Genomic DNA, 22,498 nt, shown 5'->3' with positions numbered 1-22,498 from the left:
CTGGGCCCTTCCATGGGGCCTGCAATTAAACTCTCTTTTAGGTGTTATTTCCCTCAGTTAGGGTGTAAACTCCTTGGCAGCAAGAACAGTCTCACTTTTTCTATTAGTATCCCCAAAGCTTAACATAATGCTTGGCACAGAGTAAGCACTTAATAAATGCTTTTTATTATTCATTCATTCATTCACACACATACATGCATACATACACAAAGGCAGCCCGGGCAAGTGCCAAAGTGGTATTATTGAGGGGAGAGCAAAGAAAATACTAAAGGCAGATTTCACCCACTTAAACACTAACTTGGATCAACAAATCTTTTATTAAATGCTTACTATGTGCCAGGCATTGTGCTAAGCGGTGGGGGTACAAAAAGAGCTCTGTAAGGAGCTTACAATCTAATGAGGGAATCAAGAAGCCCTTGAAGCTTCTATCTGATCTTCCTGCACACACACACACACACACACACACACACACACACACACAGCCTTACAGACCCTGCATCTGCCCATCACACAGAGGTTCATGGTTCCCTCTGCCTGGTGATCTGTGGGCACACAGCGAGTCCCATCCAGGAAACCTTCCCCACGGCTCGCTACGAAATTCTTTCCAGCTGCCCAGCACATGTGCTTGCACAGATCATTTCCTGGGAAGACAGAAGTGTGAAGGAACTCTGTTATATTACCTGGTGCCTATGAGGAAGAAGAAGGGGTGGAGAGAGCAGGGATAGCCTAGGAAGATGGGTCAGGTTCTACAACTTTCATCAGTCGCTCTCAGAAGTTGGTCCAGCTAAAGGACTGCTGAATTGGTAGCTATTTTTTAAAGTTCCTATTCTTGTTTTGTGATAGAAAATACCTCAGTATATAAAGTATAAGACAAAACTCAGAGTGAATGTTCACTTATTTATAGCCTATCTAAAACAGATTTTAAAATTTAGAGACAGGTTTGAGAGAATTAAAAAGTCATGTCCAACAAAGTTAAAGAATATGAATAAGGGGCAGCTAGGTGGTGCAGTGGAGAGAGCACCTTGTATTCAGGAGGACCCGAGTTCAAATGTGGTCTCAGACACTTAACACTTCCTAGCTGTGTGACCCTGGGCAAGTCATTTAATCCCAGGGGGGGGGGGAAGAATATGAATAAGTAGTTCTCAAAAGAAAATTGCAAACCATTAACGACCATAGGATATCTCCAAAGCTCCAATGGCAATAAATAGAAATGCTGCTCAAAACAACCTTGAGGTTTTATCTCCTTTCCAAGAAGTTGAAAAAAATTACAAAATATGGGAGAATCAGTGCTGGAGAGACTGGAAAGACAGGCACACTAATACAACTGATGATGGAGCTATAGGTTTCTATTCCGAAAAACAATTAATGCAAATAAAATTGACCAAATGTCAAATGACTTTTTGTAGTAGCAAATAGATGCCTATCAATTAAGGAATGTTTAAACCTACACAAAACCATCTACTAAGAGAGCACTCGCTGCTAAATAATGGGGAAAAAATAGAACTGAATCCAGTAAGTCCTCTAAGCCCTCAATACATTTGCTGGTAAGGGGATCTTCCCCAAAATGCCTCTGCTTTACTCTTATCATTCTATCCTTATTTCATTTCCTTGAGGCATTAAAATATACCATTAAGCAATTTGTTATAAACAAGGACGACTCTCTAGCACTTGGAACAGGGCCTGGTATAGAACAGACATATCACAAATGCTTGTGGATTGATGGAGCCTATGAACCCAAGGGGACTTTAGAAACCTTCTCTCAATCCCCTCGTTTTTCAGTTGAAGACTATGAAGGTCAGCCAAAGTCACACAGGTAACAGGTGACAAAGATGGAATTTAAACCTGACCTTTTGACTTTAAATCCAGTACTCTTGCCACTGCACTACAAAGGAATGGGACAGAGGATTCAGGGGACACAGATAGGAGTGATGGGAAGTGCAGTCACAACATTGTGAGAGTCACAGAGAGAGGGATGATTTCCCTTTTGGTATCCTCATCCCCTTCTTCTACCTTGGCTATACTGAGCAGCTGACTTCCAACTATAGTAGGTGGGGATCCCAGGAGTAAGGAAGAGTGGCTTCCCATCAGTCGCAGCACATTGCTCAGACATAAACTCTAGCTGCGTCTTCCCACAGGCCTGCGAAAAAGAGGAAGTAAAAAGCGAGCTATAGCAGACAAGACTATTGAGAGGAAAGCTCCAGTTAATTAAATTTGGTCAAAAAAAAATTGCAGTTGGTCAGAAAGAATGAAAATCCTTAAAAGAAATAGTACATCTCAGTTTCTTTCATGCCAAAGTCCATGAGGATATCTAGCATTAAAGCTTTTCTAGAGCCAGAGAAAATGTGTCTAAAGTTTGTTTTTTGTCTGTTTTTTACAAAATCTGCTCCCTTAAAGTCCTAAAGACAGAGGATCTCAGAGTTTTTTAGCTGGGGAAGAACGAATGATGGAAGCCCAACAGCTTTCTTCAGATTTCAGGTATCTGAAGATTTTTGTAAAGCTCTAAAAAACAAAATTAGATGCACAAATGGAAGTTAGGAGGGAGACTGCAACTCAGCTCAAGGGGGAAAAAAGCTTTTTTTATTGCCTTAAGCTGTACCTTTAGGAAAGGTAGCAAAGTCCTTGTAACTGGTAACACAGAAGCCCTTTCTTCTCCCTACCTCTCTGGGAGTGTAAGACTTAGTCCTTTTTTATCTCTATTAGTTCAAAAAGTTGGAGAGGCAATTCTTACCCTGGGGGGGGGGGGGAATGACTGTAATTGATGTGGTTAAGGGACCAAATGATGTGCTTTTGTAGGCTCAGGCACCAAATGATTCCATTTAGGAGAGCACCAAATATTGAGGTTCAGGCATGTGAAGACTTCACAGTGGCCGTTCTCTTTGGCCAAAGGTGGGTTTATTTAGAAGAAGAAATTACAGACAAAATGAAGAGATACAGTAGATACCAGGAGTGGTAAATATGAAACAGAGTTGGAAGAGCACATGAATGGGGATTTAACAATTAATGATGGAAAAAACAAGTGGCTTTCTCCTCCAGATAATAGGTCTTGGGGTTAACAGAGGTCTCTACCTCATGAATTGGTATAAAAGGAGCGTGCTCACCTGAGTGTTACACAGCTCAGCCTTGAGATCGGCTCCCACGCAGTCAAGACCACCAAAGGCAGGTCTGGAAGGCACCATCGGGCAGGGTCAGGAGGGAGAGCAATAGGGGAGCTTCCCTCCCACGGGATGTACCCATGGCCTACCCCCTAGAGGAAGGCAGGGTTCTTTTGCCCACCCCCAGAAACAGAGGCCTTGGTACCGGGGGTTGTTGCAGTGCCGCCTTCTGGTGATGACTCCTCCTCCACAGGTTCGGGAGCAAGTGCTAGGAGGACCCCAACTAGACCACTGTCCATGTACAGAGGACACTGGGGTCAACTCTTCCAGAGAACGGCAGTGGCCCTTAGAGCACCACTAGAATAGAAAAGTTTGTTGAAAATAAAGCAATTAAAATGTCCATATCCCTTTGGATTCAGGGGAGAGACAGAGACACGGAGAGAGAAAGGAGGGAGAAGAACAAGGAGGAGGAGGAGGAGGAGGAAGAAGAAAGAGGAAGAGGAGGAAGAAGAGAAATAGGATGAGAGGGAAGATGGAAGAAAGGAGTAAGGATGGAATGGAAGGAAGGAAGGAAGGAAGGAAGGAAGGAAGGAAGGAAGGAAGGAAGGAAGGAAGGAAGGAAGGAAAAGAGAGAAAAAGAAAAGGAATAAAAGAAAGAGGGGAAGGAAGAAATATACCCACATATTTATAACAATTGCTTTTAGTTGGAGAATGGATAAATAAATTATGGTATAAATATAATGGAGTATTACTCTTTTGGGATTTTTTTTTTTAAATAATGACTAAGATGAACACAGAGGTGAAAAGACTTAGATGACCTGATGCAAAATGAAACAGAACCAGAAAAGCAACATATACAAACTACAACAATGTAAATGGAAAGAACAGCACAACAAAATTGAGAATGAATGCTGCACAATTATGACAAAGCTGGAGCCACAGAAAGAAGATCAGAAGCCAATTCTACTCACTTCTTTGCAGAGGCAAGGGTCCATGTGTATGGAACAAGCATAAAATGTCAGACTTTTAAAGTTTTGCTAAACTCTTTTTTCTTCTTTGTTATTTTTTTTTAATAAGGGATGGCTCTTGGAGAGGGAGGTGGGAAGAATGTATGAATATGTGGATTGATGGAGCCTATGAAACCCAAAGGGACTTTAGAAACCTTCTCTCAATCCCCTCGTTTTAAACATACTAGTTGACTATAGCTAGCTAGTCATCATAGGGTTTGGTTTTTTAACTCACATTTCTCCATGGAGGCAGAAAGTCAACACAAAAAAAGGTATCAAATTCATTTGTCATTCCTCATACTCTGTTGAATGGTGAGGCAAGTGACAATGGCCTTCTTGCTTTTCTTCCCACTAGACATTCTATTCTCTGGCTCTGGGCACTCTCTGCCTATTTCCCTTGCCTGGAATGCTCTCTCTCCCTACCTCTACCTCCAGACTTCCACAGTTTCTTCCAAGACTCCTACCTTCTATAGAAAGCCTTTACCAATCTGAACTCATTATCCTTCCCCCAAACCCTCCCCTCTTCCTGACTCCCCTATTCTTGTGGAGGGGATCACCATCCTCTCAGTAACCCTGACTCCCAGCCTAGGTACCATACTAGATTCTTCCCTCCTCCCTTCCCCTTCCCCCCATCTAATCAGTGAACAAGCCCTATGGTTTCCACCTTCCTAACCTTTCTGATACATGCCCCCGCTGTCCTATGACTCTTCAGTCACTCTAGTGCAGATCCACTCCTGACTGGACTCTTGCTGGTTGGTGTCCCTGACTCATCTTTCCCCACCCTAATCCACCCTGCGCTCAGTTGTCAAAATGATCTTCCTGAAATGCAGATCTGACATGGAATCACTGCCCCTATTGTGGTGGTTCCCTATTACTTTCAGGATCAAATATAAAATCCTCTATTTGGCTTTCAAAAGCCCTTCATAACCCGGCCTCTTCTGACAATTTACTCCCCACTTGCTTGCTACAACCCACCAATGCTGATCTCCTTCCTGATCTTTTCACAAAACTCTAAGCTCAGACTCTAAGCTTTTTCACTGGCTGTCTCCTATGTATGGAATGTTCTCTTCTTATCTTTGTTTCCTAGCTTCCCTCAGGTTTCAGGTAAAATTCCACCTTCTGCAAGAAGCCTTTCCCAGTCCTCCTTAATCTTAATGCCTTCCCTCAGAGACGGCCTACCCCCATTTTTACTGCATGTCATCATTTCCATTAATATATGAGCTCCTTGAAAGTAGGGTTTCCCCCCTTCCCTTCTTTTGCCTTTCTTTTTCTTTCCCTATCTTTCTTTTTCTCCCCATCAATTAGCACAGTGCCTAGCTCCTAGTAACTAATTGGAATGTTTCTGTATACAGAAAGGGATAAAAAAAGAAAGTCAGTCACTTGCAATTCCTTGAAGGAACCAAATTGGGAAGGAAATATATATATATAGCAATGGAACATCAAAGCAACTCTCATTTTTCCAGACTCAAACTAAGAAAGTAATTTCCTAGTCCATCACTAAGCCTCCTTAGTAGACTTATTAACCAGGAACGGAGACTGTATGAAAATGACCAGTCCTAATTATTGTGCCTGATATAGATATCTCATTGTAAATTAATAATTGACCTTCTGGCTTATCAAATTTATTTTTTCTACACTGAGTAAGTGTACCAGATCCTACTCATCTTTGGGCAATCTGATAAAAATAAATTTCTGAATTGCAAAGCTGAGGTTATCTAATATTTGGTAGCTCTCCCTGCCCAGAAAAATGCCGCATTTCTATGAATTTAGCCTAAAGCAGTGATTTGTCTTTCCTTATCCCTCTACTACAACAGAGATCCCACTTGATGAAGAAGGCATGGATAAAAGTATGGTGGTGTCCCAAGAGTATCTTTTTCTTAATCGACTACTCCCAGTGCTCTCACCCCACAAACTGGGTTAACCTGCCCAACTAAAGGCGTCCTCTTTAAACACCCAGTGCAAACTTGCTTTTTACCTTATTGGCTCCGCATTCTGTTCCATCCAGGAGTGGGATGAGGATGCGACTACAGCTGGTTTGGTCCCCAGGGTCTGTATGGCAGGAGAGAACTTGGCACATATCCTGAGAGGGGAGAGAAGGCTACGTGCTTGATGCTGTGGGCTACAGGATTAGAGTCCCACACTAGCTCTTCCTTCTGACTGAGATTTCTGATGCAGAACCCTTTGCAGCAGGAATCTGATTCCCCTGGATACTGCCCGAGCTAGGGCATCAGGCCCAGAGGCAGGAAGACCTGGGTCAGGAAGATAGTCCATTAACTATGACCCCGGGTAAGTCCCAGTTTCCTCATGTGTAAAATGGGGGAGGTGAGATTCAGTGATCTTGTAGGACCTCCAGTTGTAAGTCTGTGAACCTAGAACAAGAGGTTACCAGGGGAAGTGCAGCTGGAGACAGCATGGAGGAGTTGGGAGGAGGAAGACCAGGGGCTGACACAGGGGATGGGAAGAGAGATCAGAACAGACAGAAGGTTCTACCTACAACATCATCCCTGGAGAAGGTGCAGGCACTCGCGGCACTCCCAAAGGCAACTCTGCACTGCTCCTCGGCCCCGTAGTAGAGGCCCGGCTCTGCTCGGGGGATCACCGCTTCCAGGTGAGGCAGGTCGTTCACACAGCTTGCCTTCCCTGTGCTGCCACAGGTCCCAGCAAGCTTTACCCTCCCGCTTATCCCAAGCTTCCCCACGCTATCGGGCCGCCACCCAGGAGAGGAGTCCCCAAGGCAGGGTCGGATTTGCTAAATACCAAGCCAGACGGTCCCTATCGTACCTGCCTCCTTCCTCTGTTCTCCCACTTCATTCATACAGCACACCAGTTAGTAATTGAATGGCCTCAGGCTTATTACCTAATAAAGCGGAGAAACTGTTCGCGGCTGCACTGGGACCAGGTGAGACCGATGCTGTTTGGGGGGCCACCAGGGGCCATGATGTGGGCATTGCTGCTGCATCTGTTTTCCTCAGTCCCATCATGATCAATACCGAAGCTGCAGTCAAGGACAAGGGGATTAGAACCCATCTGGTCCTTTTTCTAGAGGAAATTTTAATGTACTTGCCTCCTTCAAAGGTGAACCACGACTTCTCCCTTTCTCCATTCCCATAATGTCCTTGATGTCCTTTTGTTTGACTTTACAACTCCAGTAAAAGGAGATCTATATTCCCCTTCTAAACATCCTCCTAAAACTTTCCTAATAAAATGCTTACCTTCCTCAATCACTGGAGTTTTCAGTATATCTCTCATCAGGTTACCTGGCAATTTTCCCCACGGCCTCCTTACAACCTTCTATTTTATTCACTAGTTTCACATCTAACCAGTGTTAACTCTTTTGCCACATTTTATTTCTGGAGTCATTCTGGTGCTCTAATAGATTTTACTTCCTGCCATTTCCCCTTCTTTGTCTGGGGGCCGGAGGGAGGTCACCTACCTGTGGCCAATCTCATGAGCAATGGTGAGCCCCAGATCAAAGCCGGTATCTTCTGTGATAAGGCAGCTCCAGGAGGAGGAGCAAGCACCCCCGAGCTGGGTCACCCCCCGAACCTGCTTGTTGCCATCTGACAGCTCCAGATCAAACCTCCAAAAAAAAGAGAGCTCACACATAGGGGCAAAGCACAGGGAGAGCAAACAAGGTCTCTCCCATCTGTGAGAATCCTTGGAGGTTTCTTAAGATGCTTTTCTATTCCCCAAATCAGTGCGACAGAAGCCTGTTAGAGTTGTGGTTAAGAGAATAGGAGGGGATCCTAGGGAAAGCAGTAGCCCATCCAGCTTCCGGGCTCTGCTGGCCTTCCCGAGTAAGGAACTTATCTACCTTGTGATGTACAGGACCAAGTCAGCATGGTGTGGGTGGGTATCATCTGGGGGATTGATCCTCTGGCTCCATTCACACACACTGAGCAGTGAGGAGGTGAGATTGGTGGTGATATTCAGACCAGCCTGAGGGAAGGGATAGGGAAGAGGAGGCCCTCCAAAGAACAGCCTCCCAAGTCAGCCACTGGCTAGGGGATGAGAAGCAGGACAAAGAGGTTGCTTTCTGAATTCAGTCTGCCTCCTACCTCTGGCTCAGTCAGAATGATCATCTTTATCAGGTGAACTCGGAATGGGACTCCTAGGGAAATGTCCCTCAGCAGTTCTGCCCCCTATTAAAAAGTGAGGAAACAAGTTGGAATAAAGAAATCTTGCCCTGACAAACAAGTATTTATTTAAGATCTACTATGAGAAGTTAGGTGCCAGAGATACAAGAACAAAGAATAAAATAATTCTTATTCATAAGTTTCATATTCTAATGGAAGAAACAAAACATAAAAATATATGCTGCATAAAGTTAATAAATAAATGCATACATATATACATATCCACACAGTGTTAAATACAAAGTAATATGGGAAAGAAGACACTAGTTGTAAGGTTCTCTGGAAATGTTTCATTCAGAAGATGATGTCTGAGCTGCATCTCAGGGAGAGAAGATTAATATAATAATTAATTGGGCAGCTAGGTAATACGATGACCTGGAATCAGAAGATTCATTTTCCTGAGTTAAAATCTGGCCTCAGATATTTATTAGTTGTGTGATTTTATGCAAATCACTTAACCCTATTTGCCTCAGTTTCCTCATCTATAAAATGAGCTGAAAAAGGAAATGGAAAACTACTCCAGGATCTTTTCTCAGAAAACCCTCAAATGGGTCACGAAGGGTCACACACAACCAAAAAAATGACTGAGCAATAGTAACAACAAAAATAACAATAACAAAGCAGTGGAATAATTGTCAGAAGACCTTGAGTCTCATTTGCATTTGTATTTACTAGGTGATCCTGGGCAAATCACCTAGAACCATAGCATGTTACAGCTAGAAAGGACTTTGGAGATTATATAGTTTTACACTCTAATTACAAAACTGAGAAGCAACCTTCATATACTACTGCTTAAGCTTTTATAAAATGAGGTTAACAAACATATTTATAGCAGCCGTTTTTGTGGCTGCTAAGAATAGAAAATCAAAGTGATGCCCATCAATTGGAGAACAGCTAAATAAACTGTGTTTTATGATTGTAATAGAATATTATTGTGCCATAAGAAATGACCATCATGGGGCAGCTAGGTGGCACAGTGGATAGAGCACCAGCCCTGAATTCAGGAGGACCCGAGTTCAAATCTGATCTCAGACACTTCCTAGCTGTGTGACCCTGGGCAAGTCACTTAACCCCAGCCTCAGAAAAAGAAAAAAGAAAAAAAAAAAGAAAGAAAAGAAAAGAAAAAGAAAAGAAATGACCATTAGGATGATTTCAGAAAAACCTGGAAAAACTTACATGAACTTACATGATGCAAAATGAAGTGAACATAATCAGGAGAATGCTGTACATAATAACAGCAATATTGTACAATAAAAAACCATGAATGACTTAGCTATTTGCAGCAATGCAATGATTCAAGAAAATCCCAAAGAACTAATGATGAAGCTTATTATCTATCTCCAGGAAAAGAACTGATATTGATTGAATCCAGACTAAATAAAACATGCTATTTTTCGTTCTTTTTCTTTTATTAGTCTTCTTGTACATAATGACTAATATAGAAATATTTTATGTGATTATACATGTATAACCTATATCTGACTAATTACCATTTCAGGGAAGGGGAAAGGGAAGGATAGAATTTGGAACTCAAAACTTTAAAAAAAAAAATGTTTTAAAAAAAAAACATGTTTTAACATGTAACTGGGGGAGGAATAAAATTTTAAAAATAAATAAATAAATGAGGTTCATAATATTTGTCTTTCTCATCAGATCAGCTGTTAACTTAATTGATAAAACAGAGATAAGTAAAAAGAGTGAAAAGTAAAGAAGCCATAGAAATATAAAATATTATTGTAGGTTTTTCCTTTGGTTTTGGACTTTGTTGGTGTTGAAAATTCTAGACCAGGACTTCTGCCAATACAAAGCAACAGCTGCTTGGCAATTTCTACTTGCCCAAGGTCACACAGCCAGCATATGTCAGGAAGGACTCAGCCCTTTGCTCTGGTTACTGGCATTGCTCTATAAAATCATGAATGATTTGAAAAGGGTAAAAAACTCTGCAGAAAGTAAGTCCAATTCATCAAATTTCAGAATGTAGGAAATGGATGACTAGACAATGATAATCCAGATAAATGGAGAAGACAAGACAGGACAGCCCTCTCCCATAGTTACAAAGACAACATTTAATTCCAAGGATTTGTTCAGCACTTCCCTGAAGAGCTTCCCACCAAAAGCCCTTTGTAAGGTAAGTTTTAGGGCAATATATTTAAATAGTAGTTACTAGAATATTTCAGAGACAATGAGATCTAGGGCAACACTTTGAAAATCACTTACAATATTGAGGTTGGTGAGGATATATCGCTCTGTATCTTCCTTGTGGTACTCATAGACATCATGGCCCACCACAACCAGTAGCTCCAGATGTTTGATGCTTCCTAGAGCCCGCTTTGAGATCCGAGGGTAAAATCTGTGAGCTGTGTGCAGAATGCCAATGGGGTCGTGGTCAAGGCAAAATAAAGTCACTCTTCATAAAGTCTCAGACTTAGGAAATGGGGTTTAAGTGGTCTTAATTTCCCTACCTCAAAACAATTCTCATCTACTTTCCCCTTCTGATAATGACAATTAATCTTAGCACAAGTCACCTCCTCACTTCAGAACTAGTAGTAGTCCACGGGGTGGTCTCCCTGTCTCAAACTCTCACACAGCTGCCCAAGTAATTTGGCAGGTTCAAGTCTAACCAGGTTAATGCGCTAATGAGAGAATAATAGAGTATTTGGTTTTTTGTTTTATTTTTTGGAGGGCAGAGATGGTCTGGACCAATACTTTATTTTTCTTTCTTTCTTTTTTTCTTTTTCTTGAGGTAATATGGATTAAGTGACTTGTCCAGGATCACATACCTTGTAAATTGTCCGAAGCCAAATTTGAACTGAGTCCTTCTGACTCCAAGGTTATTCTATTCTATCCATTTCACCACCTAGCTGCCCTTCTGTAACTTTCCCCTCCCTTGAGGCTGGGGTTAAGTGACTTGCCCAGGGTCACACAGCTAGGAAGTGTTAAGTGAGTGAGAACAGATTTGAACTTGGGTCTTCCTGAATTCAGGGCTGATGCTCTATCCACTGCGCCACCTAGCTGCCCCAACTTAAAGGCTTAATGAGTTGCTTGAGACACTGAGAAGTTAATATGTGTCAGGGACAGTATTTGAACTCAGGTCTCTCTCACTACAATCTACTATACTATATTGTCTGGCCATGCTATGAAGGCACTTACATATTCATTATGAAGCCTTCTGAAGAAGACTTCCTTCTCCCTTTAGCCTTTGTTATCTAATCGTATTAATGGTGGGAGAGATTTCAGACAGGGAGGAAAGAAGGATGATGACAAATTATACTGGTCTGTGGAAGATTACTTTGAAAACAAGTCTTGCCTTGGCCCTTCAAATTACAAATAGTCCTTATTTCTCCCACAGGTTAAACTGGCCTTATTCACATCTTCATTGAATTCTTCTAAACTCCAAAGTTTGAAGCTATTTCAAAATGGGCATTGCTTCTTCCTGGGTTCAAAGCCATCTTAGCCCTGGAGCATCTCTGAAGGGAGGATATAAATCACTTTTCTTACTCCAGTTAGCTTCAAAACACTTTTCAAGGTAACCTTTATAGGAAGACTTTCTTGATTTCCATAGCTACTAGGCTCTTTCCCCCCCAAAAAATTTACTTCACATTTTTTCTGTCATATATATCATATAATATATATGTGTGTGTGTGTGTGTGTGTGTGTGTGTGTGTGTGTGTGTGTGTGTAACGTGCTCTCCCTGGCAGTTACAATTACTAGTCTGTCCTAGGCCCAACAGAGTACCTTTGACCACTGACCTTTGCAGTGTGAACTCTACCCAGCTTGCCTCCTCTGAGGCCTTCAAAGGTCTCTAGCCATGACCTCTTGAATCTATAGCTTAATAACCAGTAGCGCACTCAAGAACAGCCACGTGTAATCTTAAAAGCCTTTATTATACATACTCACATAATGCCCTGACTGATGCCCTGACTTGTTGGTTCCCGAGTGAACACCTGGTCAGAAGACCCACATGTTCACTACCAAAACCCTTACCTCTTTTGGCTATCCATCTTGGCTTGGCCACCCAGGCTAGGAAGCCAGGGTGAAGAGCGCCAGGTTAAAGAGAGCGACTGCTGCCTGCAGTGGGCTTATAAAGAGCCTGTGAGGTCTCACACACACAGCCAATTAGCGAGAGAGTCACCCATTATGAAGCTATCTCATCGTGGCCAAGATCCCACCCAAGGGCAGTCCTAATATCCACAGAAATTACTTCTGGGCCTCAATCTCCCGATGCACCGTGTCCGCCCATTTAAAGGGCCCTTACATATATGTATATTTATATAGATAGATATTTGCAAAATCTTGTCTTTCCTGATAGAGGTAGGTTCCTTGAGAACAGGGACTCTTACCATTTTTTGCTTTTGTATTTCTAGAACCCAAAACAGTGCAGGTACATCATAATTGCTCAGTAACACTTATTGATTGATTGATCTAGTCTTGTTAGTATAATTCAATTTATTAGGACTTTGCCCTAATTAATATATGGTGATGTTACTTACTGATTTGAAGGGAATGGGACTCATTACAGTTTCTTCTGATACATCAGAACATGGCATGGGTATTGTATGACCTAGGAGGCTACACCATCTGGAGAGTGACCAAAAAAAAAAAAAAAATACTCCCCTATCTCTCAGCAAATTCCCTAAAAGAGAAATGCTTCTGTCTGGAAGTCAGAGATATTTCAAATGCTTCCAGGAAGTCTCCCACAAATATGGGAAGTTCTATAAGCCCAAAGGATAATTTGGTGGCCCCATGGATTGGGAACTGGGCTTGGAATCTGAAAGACTTGTCTTCCTGAGTTTGAATTTGACTTTAGCCACTTCCTAGCTATGTGACCCTGGACAAGTCACTTAACCCATTTGTCTCAGTTTCCTCATCTGTAAAATGATCTGAAAAAGTAAATGGCAAAGCACTCTAGTATCTTTGTCAAAAAAAATCCCAAATGGAATCAAGAAAAGTAGTTCATTTTGGAAACAATTGAACAACTCAAGGCCATTTCTTTGCCATATGATTTTCCTATTAGTTGTCCTTCTATTTGAGGAAAAAGGATGGTACCTTTCAGGGCCCCTGATGCCTTCTGGGTGGTCTTGTGAATAAGGTGGGGGTTGGTAAGACTGTAGTCTGGTACCAAGCTCCAGTGCTCTCTCTTCAGAGGTTGAATGTAAAGCTGCTCACCCTTCACAATGACCTCTCCTTGCTGATAAAAAGAAGAAAGAAGAATGTGGAAGCAAAGAAAGAATGACCCTTTATCTTTCCTCTCGAGACATGACTTCATTTAAAAATTATTCTCTTTTAGTGTAAATGGAGCAAATTCTCTACTTAGATCTCCTCCCTCCCACTTCTGCTGGCAAAACCTTCCATTATGTTTTCTTCCTCACCAGAGTCCTTATAGCGATGAACTAGGTTGTAAGATATTACAAATCAATATTTGTAAATTGCATATTCTGCTATATATGCATACCTTGTGCTTAGCAAAAGTTTGCACTTCATAGTGGCTATTTTGTTTCTTTTCCCCCTCTATAAATTATGTGGTAGCTGTAGTGAAAAGAGCTTACTTGGATAACAAAGGAATATAACAATAAGAGTTTTTCACTAAATTATATCCAAACTTTGAGTCTTTCTTCCCTGACCTCCACTCCACCCTTTGTCACAGAATTATCCCAGATAACTGAAGCAGTGATTCCACTACCTATAGAAGATCTTCCCTGAGCCAGATAGCTAGTATTAAATATGGATTTATGCTCATTCATCTGCTCTTTGTTTCTCTTTCCTCTTATGAACATAAATTCATATTTGCAAGATGGCTGGGGATGCCAGTTTCTATTCCTAATGTGCTAACTGGGCCATACAACCCCATGCTGCTGACCTTAATCAGATTACACTCGGCACCAACAACCCCATCCCAAATACAGTTTCTCAGAACCTTGCCTAATCACTCTTGAGGCCAACAATATTTAGGCCTTAGGAGATTAGTGTGGAAGCCCCACAGGACAATAATAAGAATAAATAATAATAATAATAAAGGATGAAATCCTTTATTGGATCATTGCTGTTAAAGAATAAGAAGAGACTCGTGGCATGTAGGTACATATCTCTGAATCTATCATAGAACTGTAGCAGAATCACAGAATCTCCGAGTTGGAAAAGTATTACTAAAATTATAAGCATCTAAGTCCCTCATTCTAGAGAAAAGAAAACGGAATCCCAGATAGGGAAAGTAATCTGGCTACTGTCACCAAACCTCACAGAGGCACAGCATGGTGTAGTGAAAAGAACACTGGGTTTGTAGTTGCAGACCCTTATTTCTTCATTTATAAAATGAGGGAGTTGGACAAGATAGACCAGAAGATATCTTCTGGTTCTAAATCTATGAACCTAAGAGACCAGCTCTTTTGGCCACTAGATTCCCCAATTTAGGAACCGGAAGCATTTTAAGATATATTCAGTAACAGAGTTGAGAGAATGTAATTACATGCTTTTTCACACAATGCTTCTTCTCATCCTTCCACTTCATGTTCTAGTTGCTGCCATACTAGCTAGGTTCACCTTCAACATCCTTCCCTGCCCCCCAATCTATTCCACCTAGATACAGGCAAATGCTAATAAGATTGTAATCCTAATATTTACTCACCAACTGTCCTGCACAGTAAGTAATCTTAGCAGCAGCCTGAGGGGGCAATAGGACCCTTCCTCCCGTAAAGCAGTTGTCTGGATATTGTTTCAGCTGCCAGAGAGAGGAGTTTATCACCTGCTGGCTAGTAAAGGATGGGATCAGGAGGCTGAGCTCTTCAGGGAAATGGAAGGCATAGGGTTCTCCCAGGGCCTGGAAAGAGCAGTGCTGGGTCTTGCAATGCTGCCTGGAGATCTGGCGGTCCTCACAAAGGCAGCTGAGCTGAAATATCTCAAAGTCGAAGGCTGGAAAAAACAAGATGGGCAAGTAGGATTGAGGAAATCCCAGCCCAACATTTCTGCAATTCTTTCCAATCAGGGAAATAGGCAAAACTGAATTCCCTTGGTGAATGCATTTAACAGGAGGAGGTCTCTAAAGACCTACATCTTTAAAATTATCTTTCCCACTAGGCCATGAACAAATAGGGTGTATCTTTGGCATAATCTCAATTTAGTTCTTTCACCTCAAACTAATATTATATTTCTCTGTGTATTCTCTCTCACCTCCACCCCTCGATAGAATGTAAGCTCCTTGAGGGCAGAGTTCGTCCCTCTTTGTCTCTGTATCCCCAGTACCTAACAGTGCCTGGCATAGCCACCAATACCCCGAAGATCTGTGCTTTAGTCGGCAATGCAGAGTCCTAGTTCGGATTCACCAAATCAGGACAAAATCACCTAAGACTTAGTGGGCACACAAGCTCTGAGACACGCATAGACTAAGGGATAGTGAGCCAGCAAGCCTCAGAAGCCAGATGTGAACAAGGTCTTGCTGGCTCCAAACCCAGGGCTGTTTATTACGCCACAATAATACCTTTCCAACCTTGAAGACGGTAGTGCTGAATACATGTCTGCAGGCTGTAATCAAAAGGCTCGTCACAAGGGAGTCATTTCAGTAGTAGAAAGTCCGGTAGGGGACTTTCCACTATATACTTAACAAAAGACTCCATACAATGAGAAAATGAGTAATACAGACTGTAATCAAATATACCCAGTGTGGGACAAGTCACATGGGAGTCCATTTCAGTAGTAGAAAGTCCCCTAATTCCCTATTCCTAGCAAAGGACTCCATACAATAAGAAAATGTAACATCCTTCTATATTCCCAATTATCAGGCAGAAAAATATTGATATGTGAGGATGAGAAGACATTAATTAAATCTCTTTGACAAAAAAAGGAAAATAAATTGAGACGATGCTGTTTCTTTCCATTTCCCACAAAATTACATTGTTTCTATAAATAGAAATAATCCTAAAAATTGAAAAATGTTAAAGTTAAAGTTAAGTTTTAGAAAATATCTATTCTAATTGCCTCCTTTTATAGATTTGTGAGAGAAACCTAAAAAAAGGAGGGTACTTGCCCAAATAGCAATTTGTTTTGAGATATTTTTAAAAGATTGTTTTACAGAAAGAAGTTTGCAGTCAGATCCCTAGCTCTGTCCTGGAAACTCTTCAGATCATGTTTCTACATATTTGTCAGTAAAAAAATATATATTTCTCAGCAAGCATTTAATTAACAGGAATTTAATTGTGCCGTGGTAAAGAAGTCACTTCCCCCTTCATACATACTTCCAAGAAAAAGATTCTTGAAATGTGACTTAACCTAAAGTGAATGGTATAAAAGAGAAAGTCAAATTATGTTGATTCAAATCATTGTCAAATAATATTTCCCTTATTAAAAAGATACCACAGCATAATACCTTCTAGAGTGGAAACAGCACCAAAATAAAAGAAAAAATTTTCTGGATCCAAAGCCATCAGAAATCTCTGAAAGAGAAAGGGGGAGAAAGAAGTACTTAAATTTTAGTAAATATATTTTTTACCTTTGACAAGATGAAAAGCAATGATCATCATAACAATGATACTCCTGCAATGAATTGGCTTTAGTCCCCTGGATTTCTGAGTTATGACTTTATTTCATACAACTTGATGTCAATTAAAAAAAATAATAGGTAATCTTTGTGTGCTGCTGTAATAAAGTATTGTACAAACATTATCTCATTTGAGCCTCACAACAGTTCTGAAGCAGGCCCTACAGCTATGATCCCCATTTTACAGATGAAGTCAATGAGGCTCAGACAGTTTAAGAGATTTGCTGGTAAATTATATATCTAGCAATCATTAGAGTCCAGAATGGAATCTACTCCTTCCTGAATCCAAGCCATCTCCCAAATTTCCTTTATTTAATAGGTCAGTTTCAACCCAATATCATCATATTTTCAAGGACATAATTTCCTGAATGTTAGTATTTCCAGGAATTAAACTCACCTCCTGGAAATCTGGAAGCTGGAAAGATCCCAGAAGGAAGAAAGCAGAAACAAAGATCACCCATGTGCTGATCATGGTCATAGAAAAGGTAGCTCACACTTTGTTCAAGTCTTCCCTCTGCAATACTCAAAATCCAGTCCCAGGCAAAAGGCAAATTTAGAATTTAAAACAGCTATGCAAACTGTTAGGGGAATGGAGATCCTAAAAGGGAAATCTGGTCAATGTCAAATGTGACAGCAATGGCTCGGAGGGAGCTATTACGCAATGTTTACTCTTTAGGAGACTTGCAAGGTTAAGAGGTCTGAGATAGTTCATATTATACAACAACCAAAGGAAGAGGGAGAAGTTAGAGAAGAGGCCATTTCTAACAGCAAAAAGATTCAGCTCTACAGGATTCCTCTGTCAAGGGATAGAAGGGATGAAAGTTTGGCTGAACTCTCAGTTCAGTATGTAAATTTGCTTCTGTTTGTCACATGACTTCCCTATGTGCAATATTTTTTACTATTGTTATTGGATTTGATTCCATAGTTTTGGCATTTTCCCAAAGTTTTAGGCAATCATGGTTGCTTGCTTTGAAAGAGTGAGGCATGCAGAATGTGCTGGGAAACTTCAGTCAATGAATGGTACCCAATCCTTTTCTCTTAGGATTTAAAAACAAAACAAAACACTCAGGAAAGAATCTTCATCCTTAATCTATTTAGTACTTGACCAAATCAGAACTTTGTTCTATTCCAGTGATCTCCAAAGTAAAGCACATGTATCTTATGGGTATAGAAGACAATACATAAGTGTAAAAAAAAAAAAAAAAAAAGCCTATTGGAATTTCCATTTATATTTTTTATTTAAACAAATAAGAAAGAAATTAAAAGTGTGTCACCATGAAAAATTTTTTTTCTTCTAAAACTTGGAAACTGAATTTTCTTGTTTTTAAAATCTTCAAAATGAAGAGTTATAGTGGGTTTTTTATCCCATCTGTTTAAAATTTAAAAAAAAAACCAGTATCTTCTAATTAGTTCACAACAAACTAACATCAAAGAACTGAGAAACATACTTGCTGATTTCAACAAAAATCTTTATATACCAGTAGATTATGATCAAAATAGCTTTTTGAACAGCAGCAAACAAATTAGCTCCCACATACATACTTGGCAAAAAAAAAAAAAAAAAAAAAAAAAAAAAATCCCTGAAATTTGCACCAGAACAAATAATTTTTGTAAAAACATCCAATGAGAGGAGCAACTAGGTGGTGCAATGGATAGAGCACCAGCCCTGAATTCAGGAGGATTCGAGTTCAAATCTGGTCTCAGACACTTAACACTTCCTAGCTGAGTGATCCTGGGCAAGTCACTTAACCCCAGCCTCAGGGAAAAAAAAAAATCCAATGAGAAACTATAGTAAGCAATTTCTTCCATCCCAGAACTGTATAAAAATTCGGTCAGAAGCCCATAGACAGTAATAAAAGGGGCTATCAACAAAGTCATCATCAATGCCAGAGCAGGCAAATGAAAGGATAGTCTCTCTGGGCAATCAGAGACCTGTACTGACTTTGGAGCTCTGTCTAGAGAAAGTAAAAATCTAGAGAGAGCATCAGGAAGCTTCAGAAAGTGAGGAATCCCCAGTGAATTATAAAGTCATAAAGTCTCAGAAGCCCTGGGGAATAGGAGTGACCAGTGTGGCACATACATGTTCAATATGGGACAAAGCAGGTGCCCAGGGTCACCAAAATTCCTAACATATTATCCTGAGATGACAGAGAGCGATCTAAGGTTCCAGCACTCTGAACTTCAAAGATCTAGGAGAGACTAACACATAGGAACACAGATGACTTGGGGAGAGACCAACCAAAGCTAACCACTCCAAAAATGGGGATAGAATCTGGTCCTGGCACAAAAACCTGAAAGGTAAAGAGATGAATAACTCAAAGAAGACATCATCAGCATTTAAAAAAAAAATTATTGTAGCTCTGAAGCTTTCCCCAAAGGAAATATAAAGAAATACTGGTCAGATCTATTAGAATTAGAAGCCAAAGTAAAGAGAGAAAGAAGCTATCAATCACCTCCTGAAAAAAAAAAAAAATTCTCAGCAATGTTATAGCCAAAATCCAGAACTCCTATGTCAAAGAAAAATTGCTGCAAGAATCTATAAAGTGGTTCAAATACTAAGGCAATAGGCATAAAACAGTCATTTATTAAGCTCTTACTATGTTCTAGGTAACTGTGCTAAGCCAAGCAACCAATCAGAATCACACAAGATCCATCTGCTTCTACTATAAATGAAAGATTTTGGAATACAATATTCCAAAGGGCAAAAAAAGATGTAGGATTACAACTAAGAATTATTTAGAGCTATGTAACCCTACAGGGGGAAAAATGAACTTTTAATGAATCTTTAGAGGATTTTTCAACCATTTATGATAAAATAACCTATAGTTATACTGAGGAAAATATAATAGCACAAGGGCTACTTGTTTCTTTTCTATGAGTCATAAGTGAATTTATTTTCTATGAAGAGTTCTAAATTCAGTCACAATGACTGTCTCCAGTTTTAAAAATTCCTTTTTTAGTAGTATCTTATTTTTCCGATTACATTTAAAGATAGTTGATTATCACACAATTTTGCAGTTACTATAAACAATGTTTTGGTTGTGTTCACTTTACTCAGCATTAGTTCATGTAAGTCTTTCTAAGCTTTTTTGAAACCAGCCTGTTTATCATTTCATATAGAATAATATTTCATTATTTTCATAAACAATAACTTATTCAGCCATTCCCCACTTGATGGGCATCTATTCAGTTTCCAATTCCTTACCACCATAAAAGGCGCTGCTGCAAACACTTTTGCATAGGTGAGTCCTTTCCCCTCCTTTAAGATCTCTCTGGGATACAGACTTAGTAATGACATTGCTAGATCAAAGGGTATGCACAGTTCTATAGTCCTTTGGTCATAGTTCCAGGTTTTTCTCCAGAATGGTTGGATCAGTTCACAACTCCTCCAACAATGCATTAGTGTCCCAGTTTTCCCCCATTTCCTCCAACATTTACCATTTCCTGTTATCTTAGCTAATCTGAGAGGTGAGGTGGTGCCTCAGAGCTGTTTTGATTTGCATTTCTCTTAATCAGTAGTGATTTAGAGCATTTTTTCATATGCCTACAGATAACTATAATTTCTTCATCTGAAAATTGTCTGCTCATAGCCTTTGACCATTTCTCAATTGGGGAATGACATGTATCCTTATAAATTTGACTCAGTTCTCTATAATCTTTAGAAATGAGGCCTTTTTTATATCCCAAAGAGATCATTAAAAAAAAAAAGGGAAATGGACCTACATGTGCAAAAATGTTTGTAGCAGCCCTTTTTATGTGGTAAGAAACTGGAATGAGTGGATGCCCATTAGTTGGAGAATGACTGAATAAGTTATGGTTTATGAATGTTACAGAATATTATATTCTATAAAAACGATCAGCAGTCTGATTTCAGAAAGGCCTGGAGAGACTTACATGAATTGATCCTAAGTGAAGTGAGCAGAACCAAGACAACACTGTACACAGCCACAAGATTACATGATGATCAACTCTTAACAGATGTAGCTCTTTTCAACAATGAGATGATTTAGGCCAGTTCCAATAGACTTGTGATGGAACAAATCATCTACACCCAGAGAGAGGACTATGGGGACTGAGTATAGATCACAATATAGCATTTTTACTTTTTTTGTTACTGTTTGCTTGCATTTTGTTTTCGTTCTCATATTTTTTCCCCTTTTGATCTGGTTTTTCTTATGTAGCTTTATAGTTGTGGAAATATGTATAGACAATTGCACATGTTTATATTGGACTACTTGCCACCTAGGAGAGGGAATAAGGGGATGATGAGAGGAAGAAAAAAAAATTGATCAAAAGATTTTGCAAGGGTGAATGTTGAAAACTATCTATGCATATGTTTTGAAAATAAAAAGCTTTATTTTTAAAAAGTAAGAAAGAAATGAGACCTTTATCAAAAATACTGACTGTAAAAAATTATTTCCCAGCTTTCTCTTTCCTTCTACTCTTGGCAGCATTGGTTTTATTTGTGCAAAAACTTTTTTAATTTAATAGAATCAGAATTATTTATTTTGTATTTGATAATGTTCTCTAGTCCTTGTTTGATCATAAATTCCTGCCTTCTCCAAAGATCTGACAGGTAAACTATCCTTTGCTCTCCTAATTTGCTTACAGTATCACTCTTTGTGTCTAAATCATGAACAATTAGGAAAATTCTCAACACCTCTACCTACACTTACATATCTCTCTCCCTCACTCTCCTTTTTCTTCTCTTTCTCTCCCTCTCTGCTCATCTCCCCTCTTCTCCCACTCCCCCCCTGCCTTGTTGACCTGTGGCCCCAAGGTTGAGGCAAAATTTAGTTCACTGGAAACTTTTATATAACTAAACAATAGATTATATTATAATGGTTGTGAACAGATAGTCATCAGGGGAAGTTGGGGAAAAGAGCTGACCTTTTATTGGAACTTCCTATCAGCCTGGGCAACTCTCCAAAATGCCTTATAGAGCAAGAAAAAACAAACACTTTCTGATCTGGAAGGGGGGATGGAAAAGAAAAGAACTAGACAGAAATGCTGGAACAAATTTTTGTACATAAATATAATGAAATATTATTGCATAATAATGATGATGAAAAAGGTTATTTCAGAAAACTAAATCTGAGTAAAGTGAGTAACCAGAAAAATAATTTATATGACAACAGCATTATAAACAAAAATAACACCCATGGTTTAAAATCTCTGTAAGTGCAATGATCAACCAACTATGTATCCAAGAGGACCTATGATGAAGCATTTTATACAAATCCTGACAGAGGTAAGAGATTTAACAGACACACTTTTTGGACGGAGGAGATGGCCATTGTGTGAATTCATCTTTTCTTAACTGTGCTTATTTGTTAAAAGGGTTTGGGGTTTTTGCTTTGGTTCCCCCAATAAAAATAGGGAGAGAGCAGTAGAGCTAGCAATAGGGATGGAAAGAAAAGGAGAGGCTATTGAAATGTTTTTTTTTTTTTTTTTTTTAATATATTGAAGAAAGTAGAGGGGAGTTCAGATGAAACAAAATTAAGCAAAATAGTTTTGAATTAGTATATGGAATTTATTATATGCTTTTAAAAATTAACAATGTAAATTGCAGATTCAGTTTCATATATGATTCTGTATTACTGTTTATATGGAAATATTCTTTTTTAATATTTAAGTGTAAAATAAAAATAAAAATATAAATAAAATTAACAACATCATTTAGTAAGTACAGTCAATGAAGCACTTCTTCCACTTAAATCAATGGATCTTTGTGAA

At 39.7% G+C, this 22,498-nt stretch overlaps 1 protein-coding gene across 1 annotated transcript in view; it reads right to left on the bottom strand.

The window, feature by feature from the left end:
* ADAMTS13 (ADAM metallopeptidase with thrombospondin type 1 motif 13) overlaps positions 1–17,295 on the bottom strand; it is a 41,545-nt gene extending 24,250 nt beyond the window's left edge. The window contains exons 1-15 of the mRNA XM_074294035.1: positions 17,160–17,295; positions 16,592–16,658; positions 14,858–15,141; positions 13,282–13,423; positions 10,453–10,592; positions 8,158–8,241; positions 7,914–8,038; positions 7,533–7,679; positions 6,957–7,094; positions 6,594–6,744; positions 6,075–6,179; positions 3,298–3,449; positions 3,099–3,162; positions 2,011–2,137; positions 493–641 (exon numbers count right to left, since the gene is read on the bottom strand). Of these exons, the coding sequence (XP_074150136.1) occupies positions 493–641; positions 2,011–2,137; positions 3,099–3,162; positions 3,298–3,449; positions 6,075–6,179; positions 6,594–6,744; positions 6,957–7,094; positions 7,533–7,679; positions 7,914–8,038; positions 8,158–8,241; positions 10,453–10,592; positions 13,282–13,423; positions 14,858–15,141; positions 16,592–16,658; positions 17,160–17,240 (1,956 nt within the window). The 5' untranslated portion in view covers positions 17,241–17,295. The remainder of the gene's footprint in view (positions 1–492; positions 642–2,010; positions 2,138–3,098; positions 3,163–3,297; positions 3,450–6,074; positions 6,180–6,593; positions 6,745–6,956; positions 7,095–7,532; positions 7,680–7,913; positions 8,039–8,157; positions 8,242–10,452; positions 10,593–13,281; positions 13,424–14,857; positions 15,142–16,591; positions 16,659–17,159) is intronic.
* Positions 17,296–22,498: the final 5,203 nt, after the last annotated feature.

Source organism: Sminthopsis crassicaudata, chromosome 2 (genome assembly GCF_048593235.1).
Source record: "Sminthopsis crassicaudata isolate SCR6 chromosome 2, ASM4859323v1, whole genome shotgun sequence".
Classification (NCBI taxonomy): domain Eukaryota; kingdom Metazoa; phylum Chordata; class Mammalia; order Dasyuromorphia; family Dasyuridae; genus Sminthopsis; species Sminthopsis crassicaudata.
Note: the sequence above shows the minus strand (reverse complement) of the source record. Positions and strands in the feature narration are given on the sequence as shown.